This window comes from Pelodiscus sinensis, chromosome 2, assembly GCF_052426305.1.
Source record: "Pelodiscus sinensis isolate ZL-2025 chromosome 2, ASM5242630v1, whole genome shotgun sequence".
Classification (NCBI taxonomy): domain Eukaryota; kingdom Metazoa; phylum Chordata; order Testudines; family Trionychidae; genus Pelodiscus; species Pelodiscus sinensis.
Window position 1 is genome coordinate 235,000,596 of NC_143053.1, and position 15,833 is coordinate 235,016,428.

Consider the following 15,833-nt stretch of genomic DNA (forward strand, 5'->3'; position numbering starts at 1 on the left):
CCTGATGGGATGATCCACCTGCCCTGTTTGCAAAAGGGGTTTCCATAATTAGGAGGAAGGCCAAATGAAGATGTCCTGGGTTGCTAGTGATTGACAGTCAGGGAAAGTAAACAGTGCCCAAACGCTACATGCCTTTTTAGTCACTGCTCAGTAAGAGTACGTCTACACAGCAACGTTATTCTAAACTAACTCAGTCTGCATCTACACAGCAGGCAGTTATTCGAAATAATGTTGAAATGCGGTCAAGCTGGAGGAAGACTTACTCCGACTCCTGTAAGCCTCATTGCCCGAGGAGTAAGGGAAATTAGAGGAAGAGTGCTCTATTTTGAAATAGGTGCTGTGTAGACGCTCTCAAGTTCAAAATAAGCTATTTTGAAATAAGTTATGCAATTGATGTAACTCAATTTGCATAGTGTATGTCAAGTTAAGCCCTGCTGTGTAGATGCACCCTAAGGGTAAAACATGCCCTGGTCCCTTCTTTAGCTGTGCTTTCCTGTTACAGTGACTGACTCTTACTTTTTGTTTCCCCAGCCAGATAAAATTGTTATTACAGAGAACAGAATAAAGAGCCTCCTTCTGATGCATTGTTGTAATGCTCCATTAGCTGGCCAGCATAGTGCACTCACACCTCAGAGAACTGACACCTTCAGGGCAGGCTGGCTGAAGATGCTGACCACACCTTGCCTGTTCTTTTAAAAGGCCACTCATTTTGGGCTAGGGACAATTTTCAGTTGTGCCCGAACAGATGAAAAATACAGGCCATTTCCAGGGGAAGATTCTACTAAGGCAGTGTTTCTTGAACTATGTTCCGTGGCACATGGGTGTGCTGTGGAGAACAGAATTCAAAATGGACACCCTTAAAGGGACAGGCAACTTTTTCCTCTAACTTTCTCTCAACCCTTTTTTTCCCTCTAACTTGCTCCCCGACCTTTCTTCCTCCTTCCCCTGACCCTTTTTTTCCTCAACAAAAAATCCTTGGTGTTCCTCGTAAATATAGATAGATAGCTATAGTATTTGATGTTCCTCAGTCTTAAAACATTTAAGAAACACTGCACTAAGGGAAGCTGCACTGGGGGCAGATCGGGTTTGGGGTTGCAGGTGAGAGACTGTTGGCAAAGAAACGTCCAAGTGTGACACTTCTCAGATTCTGCGCTGCAACCCACACAGTCTGTCCTTGACATCTGTCTCTGAGGCTGGGGCCATCACCTCGGTAACATGTTAATCTAACCACTATGACCAGGGCATTGGCATTGTGTCTCACTGAAGCACAGCAAAATCAGATTTAACAGTCATCACAGCCATATACTTTCTTCTGTCTCCATGCTCAGATGAGTGGGACCTCGCCTAACCAAAGTCATTGGTCATAGAACTATAGGGCTGGAAGGGACTGTATGGGTCATGTAGTCTCACTTCTGCCAAGATGCAGAATGCATTATGCCTCTTATCAGTGATCATAACATAGCATCCCCAACTGAATGATACTTCCCACACAGGCCTTGTACAAATAAGTTGTGCTGCTATAATCCTTCATCTTTAAAGAGGCATAATCACAATTTCCTTAGCAGGATTCAGGACCAGAAATGATCAGGTATAAGCCCACCATAATATTTTACTAGAAAGCAAATAAATAATAATTAATAATATTCTTAGGATAATATTCTATATGTTATTTGGCGAGGTGGCAGTTTATTCTAGCCATTGTCTCGCTGTGTGTGATGGAAAACCACCAATATTACTTCTTTATAAACTGAACTGCAATTTTACATCTTTCTGAATGTTTCCTGCAGTTGCAATATTTGTATTTGTGTTACAATTATTTTCATTCCATGGTTTTTTTCCCTCAGTTTATGTAAAGATTATTTCTTTCCTTTCCAAAATAAACGTCACTGGGATCAGCCAGAGTTAAAATAAGTGAAATGGGTCATTTAGAGTACATTTTCCCCATATATTTCTGTTAAGCAGAGAAATATACTAAGTTTTTGTTATGTCTTCCCAGGTATACCTTGAAAGACTGTTAACTTATGCAGAGATAGATATTTGTCCAGCAAACTGGAAGCGAATTGTATTGGGTGCAATTCTACTGGCATCCAAAGTTTGGGACGACCAGGCAGTGTGGAATGTGGATTATTGCCAGATCCTTAAAGATATCACAGTTGAGGACATGTGAGTTCAATATGTTTTTATCTCAGTCTATGGATGCCGAGAATTATTTGTGTATATGTGTTTGGTGTTTCTTATATCCCATAACACACTTATTATGTAAAGTTAGTGCACTCCGGATTATTTCTCAAAACGTATGTTGACTTTATTGGAACTGTAAATTCAACTACTCTAGTGGCTGATGGCTCTGTAGGATTATAGCATTTTTGAAATTGTGTGTACTGCAATTTTTGTTTGCAATTTATTGTTGTAGTAAAACAGAATTGTTATAGCACTATTTTTAAAATATGCATTACTGTTGGGGAGTTTGTTGGTGCCTGAGTGGCACATAATGGGACCCTTTGGAAGCTTAAAAACTGTTGTTGAATAAAAACAGGACTTGTAAGCCTACAGCTCTTTAGCTGGTCTTTTAAAATAATATTCCCTGTCACTATTGATTCTGCTTGTGGATAATGATCCACAATTTTTGGATTTGTCATACATAATGCTTTCTGTATTACATCAAAGTCCATTCGTTGCCTTCGGAGTAACAGCAACAGCTATATTGGTTGTGGGCCAACACAACCAATATAGCTGTTGCTGTTACTCCGAAGTACTGGCTTTGATGGGTTTGTTCCTTGTTTTGCCATGTTAGCATGCAGGATGTTAAAAATCTCAAAAATAATGTGGAATGAAATTGTCCCACTTTCCCACAACTGCTTTCTTATCATGACATCTCTGTGCAGCGACATTGCATCAGGTATGCATGTTCTGGTGCTATAGTTTTTTGTTTGGGAGGGCAAATCCCACTAAATCTTTTTAATTAGTATATTCCAGCAGTAATAGAGAGTCTAACAATGTGGCAGAGAAAGTAGAGCGGTAAGCACTGTATTTCCCAGTAGATTGTTGGGTAGGAAATGTTAGCAGTTTAGCTATTAAAGACACTTTTGTTGAACATGTGCCTATATTGATTGTATGCTTTTGATATCCTTACACCATGAGATCACTTACATGCACCCAGAAGTCTACTGGTATATGTATGAGAGTAGCACTGAAATGGCAGAGATTGGAATCATTATGCCAGAATAGTGCTAAACTGAGAGAATGCCTCTAAGATGTCAGTTCACCAAGATGTAAGTGCACTGAGGCCAGGTCAACACTGGTGGGGGAAAAAAGTGATGCATGATACGTAACTCCAGCTACATTAATTGTGTAGCTGGAGTTGATGTACATTGCACTGATTTTTCTAAGGTGATCATCAGGAAAAATGCTCCTGTATACTGAGGATTACCAGTGCTGATGGGGGCGCCCTCAGCATTCAATTTAGCAGGTCTTTACTAGACCCACAAAATCAAATCCTAGTGGATCAATCACCAGTGTCAGTTCTCCAGTAAGTGGAGATGTTGCCCTGGTGTAAGCAACAGCTCTTAAAAGGTGCAGTGTGTACTTCCCCAGTATTGGTCTTCATGCACTACTAGGTTTGTGTGAGAGCGAAGCCATACTTTCAACCCACCCAGCCATGTTCTCTGTGGGTTGTTCTGTAACACAGGTAGTGCTGGCCAATCTTCCAGTATTTAGACAGCAACTGCTTCTTCACAATGATTGGTTGATCTTCCAAAGATATTCTACAGGAGACAAAGCGCTATCTGCACAACACTGAAAACTTCCTTATTCACCTCCACAGGGCAAACTACATTTTGTTCCTGTATATGTAACTATCTGAATAGGTGTTCATATAAAATGATTTTCCGTTAGGGAATGGATGTAAGGTGCTACGTACATCATATATTTTTCCTTGAGGGGCCAGGTTGTAGAGTTGAGGTTTTTTTAAGATAGAGGAACCATTTACGTGGATCATTTAAATAGGATTTAGGCCTTTAGCTGATGTTATATTGGTTTAATTATGTGTATCCTATTTAATTAACGCATGCTAAGAGTACCGTAATGAGAATTTTATAAATCTAAAATCAATAAATTAAATATTTTGTTTAGGTTGGTGGCAGAGGTTGAATCCAGGGTCATGAGGCACTTTTGAAATCCAACTGGGCACCTATCTATATATTTTAGACAACTGAGTAAATATCTTTAGAAGTCTGGTCCTAATCCATTAACTGTGAGTGGTAACAAACGGCTATCCGCTGAATATCAGCTGCACAGGGACACAGGCCCACTTGGCCAGCCTGCTGTGAATGCTTATTTGTGTGCACTCTCTGTAGCCAGAAAGGGGAGGTGCTCTGTTCAGTGTTGTCAGCTGCCTTTCCTCCAGAGATGTGATGTGAATTTTGCTTCTGTTTTTACTAGGCATGTCAATAAATTAGAGTTAACTCACACAACAGACTCAAAAAATTAATCATGGTTAAAAAATTAGTTGTGATTAATTGTTGTTGTACTTGCACTGCTAAACAATAAAATACCAGTTGAAATTCATTAAATATTTTTCTGTTTTCTACATTTTATATATAACTCAGAATATAAAGTGCACAGTACTCACTTTGTATTATTTTTATTACAAATATTTGAACTGTAAAAATCATGAACAAAAGGTCTTTTTCAATTTAGTTCACACAAATACTGTAGTGCAATCTCTCTATCATTAAAGTTCAACTTACAAATGTAGACTGTTACATAATTGCATTCAGAAACAAAGCATAACACTTTAGAGCCTACAAATGCACTCAATCCTACTTCTTGTTCAATTTGCAGAAGATAATGCCGCCTGCTTCTCACCTGAAAGTGAGAACAGACACTTTCATCACACTTTTATAGCTGGCATTCTAAGGTATTTACATAGCCAATATGCTAAACATTCATATCCCCTCTGAGCATCACTCACTATCCCAAAGGACATGCTTCCATGCTGATGATGCTCATTGAAAAAAATGTTAATTAAATTTGTGACTACAGGCAGTCCCCGAGTTACGCGGATCTGACTTATGTCGGATCCGCTGTTATGAACGGGGATTTTCTTGCCCCGGAGGACTTGAGCGGCGGGACGCCTGGTCCCGTCGCCCGCCTCCTCCGGGGCGAGAAAAGCTGCTCCCCGTCTCCCTGGTCTGCTGCGGGAGCCAGCAGACCAGGGAGACGGGGAGCAAAGTGGCAGAGGACCCGTGGCGCTGATCTGGAAGCGCCGTGGGTCCGGCTCGGGTCCTCCGCCGCTTTGCTCCGCATCTCCCTGGTCTGCTGGGGGGGGATGCAGCTAGTGCCCCCCCCCCAGCAGACCAGGGAGACGTGGAGCAAAGCCCGGGGCCTGTGGTAGAGCAGGTGGGGCGCTGCCGGTTGGTCCCGCAGCACCGCTCCTTGGCGCTACTGGACCAACCCGGCAGCACCCCAGCTGCTCTGCCCCAGGAGTCCTGATTCAGCCGCTGCTGATCAGTTTCAGCAGCGGCTGAATCAGGAGGCCTGGGGCAGAGCAGCTGGGGTGCTGCTGGGTTGCTCCAGTAGCGCCGAGGAGCGGCCGCGCTACTGGACCAACCCAGCAGCACCCGAGCTGCTCTGCCCCAGGCATCCCCAAGTCAGCTGTTGCTGAAACTGACCAGTGGCTGACTACATGAAGCCCGAGGCAGAGTTGCTCTGCCCCGGGCTTCCTGGAATCAGCTGCTGATCAGTTTCAGCAGCAGCTGACTTGGGGATGCCTGGGGTTCTTAAGTTGAATCTGTATGTAAGTGGAACTGGTGTCCAGATTCAGCCGCTGTTGAAACTGATCAGTTTCAGCAGCGGCTGAATCTGGATGCCAGTTCCAACTTACATACAGATTCAACTTAGGGACTGTAAGTTTGTTCTTACCTTGTACATAACCCGGGGACTGCCTCTAATCTCCTCAGGGGAGAATCTGAAGTGCCATCCAAAATCCGAGGGACAAGATGTGGAACATGCTTTCAGAAGTCTATAAAAAGGGCAACACTCTGATGTGAAAATTATAAAACCTGAACCACCAAAAACGAAAATCAACCTTCTGCTGGTGGCATCTGACTCGGATGATGAAAATGAGCACGTGTTGGTCCACACTATTTTGGATCACTATTGAACAGACCCCTGTTAGCAGCATGGACGCACATCCTCTGAAATGGTGGTTGACGAGTGATGGGATATATAAATCTTTAGCCCGTATAGCACGAAAATGTTTTGCAGTGCTCGGCTACAAAAATGCCATGCAAACACCTGACTTTACTTTCAGGTGACATTTTGTAAACAAGAAATAGGCAGCATTATTTCCTGCAGATATAAACAAACTTTGTCCCAGTGCACAAGGAGTAGGACCGAGCGAACTCTTAGGCTTTAAAGTTTATATAGTTTTATTTTTGAATGCAGTTATTTTTTGTATGTAATTCTATGTTTGTAAATTCAACTTTCATGATAGAGATTACACTATAATACTTGTAATGGGGTAATTGAAAATATTATTTTTTTACAGTGCAAATATTTGTAATAAAAAATAAAGTGAACAGAGTATGCTTTCATATTCTGTGTAAGTGAAATAAAATTATTTGAAAATGTAGAAAACATCCAAAATATTTAAATAAATTGTATCCTGTTTAATATTGGGATTAATTGTGATTAAATTGTGTGATGTTTTAATCACTTGACAATTCTTGTTTTTATATAATTACCAGTTTGAATAAATTGAATTTTATCTCTAGCTATTAAATAATTGGAAAGGAGGAATTCAAGGAAGGAAAAGGAAAAACTGATTTATGATGACTGTAGAGGCAACAAGCTAATACATTAATTTTGTTTCCTTGCATATTCTCAATAATTATGTAACTCATAAACTATGGCTATTTTACTGTAATGTTTTATGGTAATTATGTACTTTACTGGAATAATATTAATATCAAGGTTAATAGTCTCAAAAAAAAATAGTCTTTAAAAAAACAGCATTTAAAAAGAAAGACATTTTTCTTCCATTGATAGTTTTATTGCAGTATTCATAACCTTACTAAAATTTAAAACTCAGTGGGAATTTTTGTAGTTAAAATGAACGAACTATTAATAAGCCAAACAAAATCCCAATTAGATACACCGTTTAAGACATTTTTATAGTAGCTTCTATCATTTGAATTTTAATGTTATGTTTGCGAATTACTGTAACATGAAGTGTGAGTGTGTAATGGAAAGTATTGATGTCTGGCCTCTGCTCTAAATCCTGTAGACATAACCATTGAAGAGAGTTTAGATAGTTGGTATGTCTGAGCTTTTTATGGAAGGCTGGGCAAAGGGAAAGGAGAACAAATGTTTATACAGACTGCACATTTTTTTAAATCTCAGATTATAGCCTCAAAGTAGAAAAGATCCAAGCATTATTGCTGAAGCAGCTCCAGTTTAGTTTCTAATTAGTTCACTGCTTTTCAGGCTTACGGTTGGTCTCAAAATTATCTATGAAGGAAAGAATGAATGCTAGGATTCAGCTGAGTGCTTTATATTAAGCATGTTGGGGTTGCTTTTGCTGAGAACGGCTTTATAAAACGTGACCTATCATTGCTGGAATATTTTTTTAAAAAAATCTAAATCCATATTAACTTAGCCATTTATAATGAGGGCTTACTGTCATGAGCCAAAAAAAAAAAAAACCCCACCTTAACTCTGGCTGTTATAAAGTCATATGCACGCCCATGAGGCATATAGGGAAAGACATACTCACATGGGACAAAGGTGGTGCTACTGTGGATATTTTTTTATTTCAATAGTCATCATTACCATTAAAAATAATCAGAAGGTTGCTGCTACTTCTAGTCCAACAAAATTAGCCAGGATAATATTTGAAAAATCAATACAAATTACAGATGGGAAATGGGCATGTTAAATTTTGATTAATCAACTAATCGAGTAGTTGATGGAATTTCTATCGACTACTCGATTAGTCAATAAAGGATGTGTGTGTGGGGGGGGGGGGGTATTCGCTATTCCTTCTGTGCCTCTGCCTTTTAAATGTAGTAAGAGCCACCTCCGCAAGTGGCTCTTACTACATTTAAAAGGCAGAAGTGCAGCGGGGACTCAAGCAGTATTGATAATATTGCTAGACAATATTAACCTCCTGTGGTTTGGCATATTATCTGGTTTGGCACTGATCAGGTCCCAAAGGTGCCACACTAGATAGGTTCTAGCTGTACTAGCATTTATGTTCATAAACAAATCTGTCTTGTTTTATTGTTGCCTAGTATGAATTTTGCTTGTATGTATAGGAAAAATGACCTCATTTAGTTTTATTGCAAGTATCCATAAAAAGGGGGGGGGGGGGGAATGACAGGGAACTACTTTTTCCTGAATAATTTAAAACTGACAGTGGAAGCTGAAATGAGTAAATAATTAAAAATATATATGGTTTAGAGGATGTTCCAGCACTTGAGAGATGTTGGTGACAAATTGAACATAGTTTGTTGGGGTTTTTTTCTTCTATCTTGGGAGTAAGAAGTTTACTAGGTTCAATCTATTGTAGTTTGATGTAAACTAGACTCAGATGACAGTAGGAAGTTGTACACACACAGTCAAATATATTTTCACATATATTTTCTCATTAACAGGAATGAACTGGAGCGCCAGTTTCTTGAGTTGTTGCAGTTCAACATTAATGTTCCCTCCAGTGTTTATGCCAAGTATTATTTTGACTTGCGTTCCCTGGCAGAAGCGAACAACCTGAGCTTTCCTTTGGAGCCTCTCAGCAGGGAAAGGGCATATAAACTTGAGGTAAGATGGTTTTCCTTCATGTTGGTGCAGAGCTGAAGAGACATCTTGGGGTGTTTGGTTATTCAAGCTGTCCGTGGTAGGAAATCAGAATCTCATGAACCCCAGAGTTTTATTACAAACATTCTGCAAGTTCTCTGTTTTGTGGCTGTATGAACAGTTTTTTGGCTGAGTGTTTGTGTGACATGGTTGGGGAAGACCGCATCCAGTGTAGGACAAGTGCGCCCATCTCCCTTGTGAGGAGTGCGTACAATTCCCTGACTCATTCTTACCAACCTGAGTCGATAAGCCCATTCTGGCATGTGACTGCATCCCCTACTGGTCAGAGTCAGTAAACTTTCCTTAATTGCAGGGCGGTGTGACCCACCAGCCCAAAGTCAGTAATTAAGCTTGCCCTGGTCTGTAGGGCAGTATGATCTGTGGCCACAGTCAATAAATTTGCCCCTTTTCACAGGCAGTGTGGCCCACTGGCCAAAGTTGGTTAGCTCTCCCCCAAGTCATAAAGTATCATGGCCCAATAGCCAAAGTCCATAAACTCGCCCCCAATTCACAGGGCAGTATGGCCTAATGGCCAGACTCAGTAAGTTTGATCCAGTTTGTAGGGCAGTGTAGCTCGCTGGTTAGAGGTAGGACACAGGGGAGAGGGTTACATCCCCCAGCAGGGAACAGGGGAGGCGGTTCAGGCCCCCTCTCTCCACTGAACCTAAGCCCAGGGCCCTCTTCAGTGGCTTGAACTGCAGCTCCTGACTGAGTCAGTGGGGAAAAGCTCCAACCGAAACAAGCTGACTCCCAGCATCGTCTCACTCACCTGTTAGCCATTGCCATCTGTTGGGCTACTTCCTGCCTCCATCCTTCCTGCTGCACTGCAGGTCTCCATCTTCCCTCACTGGTCTCAGGTGTGTTCACTCTTCGGTGCCTCCATGCTCCATGTGGCTTCTGGGAGCTTCTCACCTTAAGCCTGGGTTGCAGTGTCTTCGCACCTGGGTTCTTGCTGTACCTTGCCCAGAGCAGGCTGTGCACGTTCTCTCCCTCCAGCTATCAGCCCCGACTGGGCTGAGCTGTTCCTTTTTATACCTGTGCAGCTAGACTATGCCCAATAAAGCGGGCATACAGTGCAGGGATAACACTCTTGCCCAATGCGGGGTGAGTGCACCCCATCACAGTTCACTTGTTATGTAATGTTATTTTCAACTCTGATAGGCTGGCTTCAATACAGTGAAGTATGTACCAATGGCCCCACCTCTACAATGTTAATGGTTATCTTAACTGACTATCAGAAAATACCCGCAAGTTTTGCATACGTTTTAGATTGACCTTTGGTTGTCTAACTGAGCTGATCTTTGACCAGTTTTTGCTTGCATAAGACCCGTTTTCATTCTCAATATATATAATAGTTGGGATACTGACAAGTTGTCTTGAAAATTCCGATTCCATATGCATCTGCCTCATTCTCCTTACTCTGACACCAGTGTTACTCCGTTGATTTAAATGCAGTTACTCCTTATTCTATTAGTGGGAGTAGGGTTGGTTTTTCAGACCTTATGAAAAATTCTGACAGGACCTGATTTTATAAGAATACTTGAATGTGTAATGGGATCTGATCCTATAAGGTGCTGAGTACCCTGAATTGTTATTGATATTTAGGGACATCATACCAGTTCAGTATTTTGCAGGAGTATCTTTTGAAACTTTGATTTTAAGGTTTTAATATAAGATTGACATAATTACATGAGATGTACATGTTGCTGCTAATTTGAAATCTACCCTTGATTGCTGACAAGTCTTAACTTCCCTTTAAGAATGCTACTGCTTTACACCTGATACTCTTCATTCAAGCATCTCAAAACTTTCTATGCATCAACACTCGCAGTGCTCCTGAGAGAAATTTAGACATTACTATCCATGTTTTTCAAGAAGGAAAAACAGAGACATGAAAAGGTCAATTGATTTGTCCAGGCCATATGAGAAAATAATAGATGGACTAGGAATCATGGTGGTTGAAAAGTGGTGGGGAAAGAATTCTTGGAAACTTTAGCAAAATTTCTTTTGTTTCCATTTTAAAAAACTGTTTACAAAAAAAAAAGTCCAAGCCAGCTCTAGCTAACAATACAACTCAGTCCCCTAGATTTAGTAATTTTGGGTGAGTCAGCAAAACACTCTGCCCAATTCTTGTCCATGATCCTAGTGCAACACTCAGCGCCACACTAAGGATTTTGGAAAAAGTTTGTGAGAATTGTTTGGGGTGCATCTTCAAATTAACAGATGTATTTTATATAAATGCTTTATTATCTGTATTACTGAATTGTCTACAGACCAAACAAACACAGGATCATGTTGTAGAATCATAGGATACTAGAACTGAATGGACCTTGAGAGATCATCAAGTCCAGTCCCCTGCCCTCATGGCAGGACAAGCATGGTCTATATCCGAGCTACTCAACTTTGGAAGCCTGAGGGCCCAAATGATTCTCACAGGACACGCTGAGGGTCCCAACTTAAGTATGATTGCATATCCATGAATACAAAGACTAAGGCAAGACTACACAACACACAGGCCCCATTTAAGTCAGTTCTGCTGATATTAATAAAATGCAATATTTACCCAATTTCCACCCACGTGTCAGCACTTTTAAAGAGCAATGACAGTCCAGGAATTTAACTACTAAAATGCATATCAACAGAAGACCGTTATATTTGCTACATTTTTGTTTTGGCTCCCACCTGCAGGATGCGTGTTGAGCCCCGCGTGAACCTAAACCACACTGCAGGCTGCAAACAAATAGGTTGGAGGCCGCATGTTGAGTAGCCGTGGCCTATATTATCCCTGATAGATATCTGTTTAACCTGCTCCTAAATATCTCCAGTGATGGAGAATCCATAACCTCCCTAGATAATTTATTCTATTGTTTAACTAACCTGACAGGAATTTTTTCCTAATGTCCAACCAACCCATTGCTTCTTGTCCTATCATCAGAGGAGGAGAATTATTTCCCCCTCTCCTCCCTGTGACACCCTTTTAGATACCTGAAAACTGCTATCATGTCCCCTCTGTCTTCTCTTTTCCAAACTAAACAAGCCCAGTTCCTTCAACCTTGCCTCGTAGCTCATGTTTTCTAGATCTTAAATCATTTTTATAGCTCTTCTCTGGACCTTCTCCAGTTTCTTCACATCTTTCTAGAAATGTGGTGGCTAGAACTGGATATAGTATTCCAATTGAGGCCTAATCAGCACAGAGTAGAGTGGAAGAATGACTTCGTGCCTTGCTCTCAACACCCCTGTTAATGCATCCCAGAATCATGTTTGCTTTTTTTTCCCAACAGCATCACATTGTTGACTACTATTTAGCTTGTGGTCTACTATGACCCTTAGATCCTTTTCTGCAGTACTCCTTCCTAGGCAGTCACTTCCCATTCTGTATGTATGAAATGGGTTGTTCGTTCCTAAGTGGAGTACTTTGTGTTTGTCCTTATTAAACTTACTCTTATTTACCTCAGACCATTTCTCCAGTTTGTCCAGATCATTTTGAATTATGACCCTACCCTCCAAAGCATTTACAACTCCTCCCAGCTTGGTATCATCTGCAAACTTAATAATCATACTCTCTCTGCCATCATCTAAATCATTTATGAAGATATTAAACACAACCGGTCCCAAAACAGACCCCTGTTGAACCCCACTTGTTATGCCCTTCCAGCCTGACTGTGAACCATTTATTACTCTCTGAGAATGGTTATCCAGCCAGTTATGCACCCACCTTATAGTAGCCCCATCTAAGTTGTATTTGCCTAGTTTATTGATAAGAAGGTTATGAAAGACCATATCCAATCCCTTACTAAAGTTTAGGTATACCATATCCACTGCTTCTCCCTTATCCACAAGACTTGTTATCCTATCACTTTGCATAGAGTAGTACACTGTCTGCTCTGAAGAGCTAAACAGTCCAGATATTCTTGAGAGAGTGCGAGAGAGCAAGGGATGTATCATACAAAGAATGATGTCTTGTACAGCCCCTCTCCCCCCAGCATCCTGTCGCAGAAGTGGAGGATAGCTACTAGTTGCTTTCAGCTAGTGATACATTTGTTTGTGTTCAGGAAGATGGATAGAAAGTCTTCTTTTTTTTTTTAAATAGGCAAAGAATCTTCTTCCTATTCTCCAGATTAAGGAGGGCCCTTTGTCACTAGCTTCTTTAGTGTTTGTCTGCTTTTTGGATGAGAAAAGGTGACTAACAAATATATAATGTTCTTTTTTAAAATTTATTTTCCTCAAACATCCTTGCAGAGCACTGGTTTTTGGTTTTGTCTGTGTGTGTGGTGGGGGGGATTATGAAGTGACCGCATCTTCATGGCTTCATCCCAAGTAGGTGGCAGCAGAGCCTTGGAGCATTGGAAGTATTTCTTCTCTGTACAGCGCAATGATTTGCAGCTCAAAATTGCACTGGCAGCTTTATTTGTTTTTCCTGCCAATGACAAAATCTTGCTCAGAATCATAAACCTTGATTTAAGGAACTATTTTCCAAGTGTGTACATTTATAACACTGGAGAGATTGTTTCTGGCTGTTCATGTGCATTACAGCCAGGCCCAATAAAGCACTGTCTGTTACCTTGTAAATCATGTGACAGTGTTACAGAGCTCTTTTTTACAGTCCTGAACCAGATTAGTAGTTTTGATTGCACCACTAAAGCCATCTGTTTGAATACATAATCCTATTACAAAAACCTGACATTAAAAGATAATAGAAAATGAATGTTTTCTAGATGGGGATTGAATTTCTTAAAATAACAGAAATACAACTGCAAATCCTAGGAGGTTATGGAATTAACACATAAAATTAACCCTTAATATTTTAATCTCTGAATCTATATTGGAAATTCTTATCTGATCCCATTTTTTAAATTTATTTCCGAATGTAACTTAAATGTTACAAAGCATCAATTAGTCTGAAGGTTATAGATTTCCCTGATACCTCCATAAAATCAGAATTAACTTTGCTAGTGTATAGAATAGATTACATGTGAAATGCCTCATCTAAACAAAGTTGTTTCCTTTCGGAGGCAGCAGCGCAGCAAGGCCGAAGCAGGAGCCGATATGCACGGGGACCTCACTTTAATCTGGCTCTCTGGGCTTGCCAGCTCCATGGAGCTTCCTGCCCTCCTTTCTGCCTTTCACAGAGGCAGCAGCATGTGGGAGCCGATGCCTAAAAGCCGGGTCCCCAGCAACACCAGCTCTCGTGGAGCACCTGCCCCCCACTCCTGCGCTGCTGCCTCTGATGAGAGGCAGCAGCGTGGAGGGTTGGTGGGCAGGCATGAGAGAGTACATGCGGGAAGCCGGCTTTCAAGCAGGCTCCCTGTCTGTATCTGGTCCCACTAAGCCCCCTGCCATTCCCCCTCCCTGCATGGTTGCCTCTTCCAGGGAGCCAGTGCTCAGGGGGAGCTGGCTTAAAAGCCGGGTCCCCATCAGCACCAGCTTCTGCAGAGCCCCCTGCGCTAATACCTCTTTATCAGAGGTAGTGGAGGGAGCAGACGGAAGCCGGTGCTTGGAAGGAGCCAACTTTTAAGCTGGTTCCCCATGAGCATCAGCTCCTGCCTACCCTCCCTCCCCCAGTGTAAATGTGGAACTGCTAAGAAATCCACTGGCTACCCATTTACACAAATAGGGGGTCAGAGAGGGCAGAACAGGAAGCCTAGCGCTTGACCCAGCTGGGCTGCCTGGGGGTGCTAGGAAGTCCAGTGCAGCCTGCTCAGAGGGGCCAGAAATTACCTCCCTGGTCCAGCGAAACCCCTCATCTGGGACCAGTCAGTTTCTGAGGGTGCCAGAGCAGGGAGGTCCAACTTGTATTTCTTTTTTGAACCACTAGTGGGCTGTGCCCCCTGTTCACTGTGCTAGTGAATCTCCCCCCCCCCCCCCCCCCAGCTGCTGTGCTCTCCATATCTCCCCTTCTGGACACTCTTGCCCGCCCCCCCCCCCCCCCCCCCGGTACCACACCCTGTCTCCAGCCTAATACCAGGTGTAATTTTTGCTCATATGGCTGCCATTCCATACCCCTAATCATTTTTGTTACACTGAAATTGGAAAAAGTTGAGAAAAGGGTATCTTTTTTGAGATGAGGAGACCACATCTGCACACAGTATTCAAGATGTGGGCATACCATGGATTTATTATCTTTTTTTCCTTATGATTCCCAAAGTTCTGTTCACTTTATTGACTGCTGCTTACACATTGGGTGGTTGTTTTTCAGACAACTAGTCACGATTACTCCAAGATTTCTCTCTTAAGTGGTAACAGTTAATTTAGACCCTATCATTCTACATGGATCATAGGAATTATGGTTTCTGATTTATGTACTTTGCATTTATCAACCCTATTATTCTTTAATAAAGTACAATATTATTAGATTAGTACAGTTTATTAAATTAAAAGGCTAAAAGTGTTGATGTGTTTCACAGTCTGGGAAAAGAACACTGTCTAACACAAAACATATTCTATTCCTTGATAAAATGATCAGGAAGTCCAAACCCAACTGAAAGCAGTGATAGGATCAGGAAGATGTAGGTTGTATCAAGTCAAGGGCCTACCTCTTCCCCCATAAATCTACACTGATGTTACTTCAACGAAGTCAATGAACTTTAGGCCCTGTAAAACCAGTATTGGTGGAAGGAGAATTAGTCCCCAGATGCTTGGAGACATTTTAAAACATTACATTTTTTCTCTTATTTATGCGCAAATCAAAATGCTTCCGTTTTTAATCACCACACTCTCTTTTGTAGTAGTCAGATTATTTTCAGTATGACTATTACTTTTGAGTAAAGCTGTTGAAAAATCCAGAAAAAATTCAAACATTTTTCAGCTTTTGTAGATTTTAAAAAAATGGTTTTTCAATAATCAAAAAACTTCCACCACAGATTTTTTTTTCCATTTAATTTTATGTCACAATGTTTGGCTTCTATATCAAACTCAGGAATTGTTGACCACTTTTGCTTTTGAATGTCTTAATCTCACATACAAGCATTCCAAACTGA

The 15,833-nt window shown here is 41.3% G+C and overlaps 1 protein-coding gene across 12 annotated transcripts in view; it reads left to right on the top strand.

Annotated features, from left to right (window-relative positions):
• The window catches only part of CCNY (cyclin Y), a 174,303-nt gene that overhangs the window by 155,353 nt on the left and 3,117 nt on the right, over window positions 1-15,833 (top strand). For all 12 annotated transcript variants that reach the window (XM_006133021.4, XM_075922696.2, XM_075922695.2 and 9 more), the window contains 2 exons: window positions 1,997-2,163; window positions 8,658-8,820. In XM_006133021.4, coding sequence (XP_006133083.2) covers window positions 1,997-2,163; window positions 8,658-8,820 — 330 coding nt within the window. The remainder of the gene's footprint in view (window positions 1-1,996; window positions 2,164-8,657; window positions 8,821-15,833) is intronic.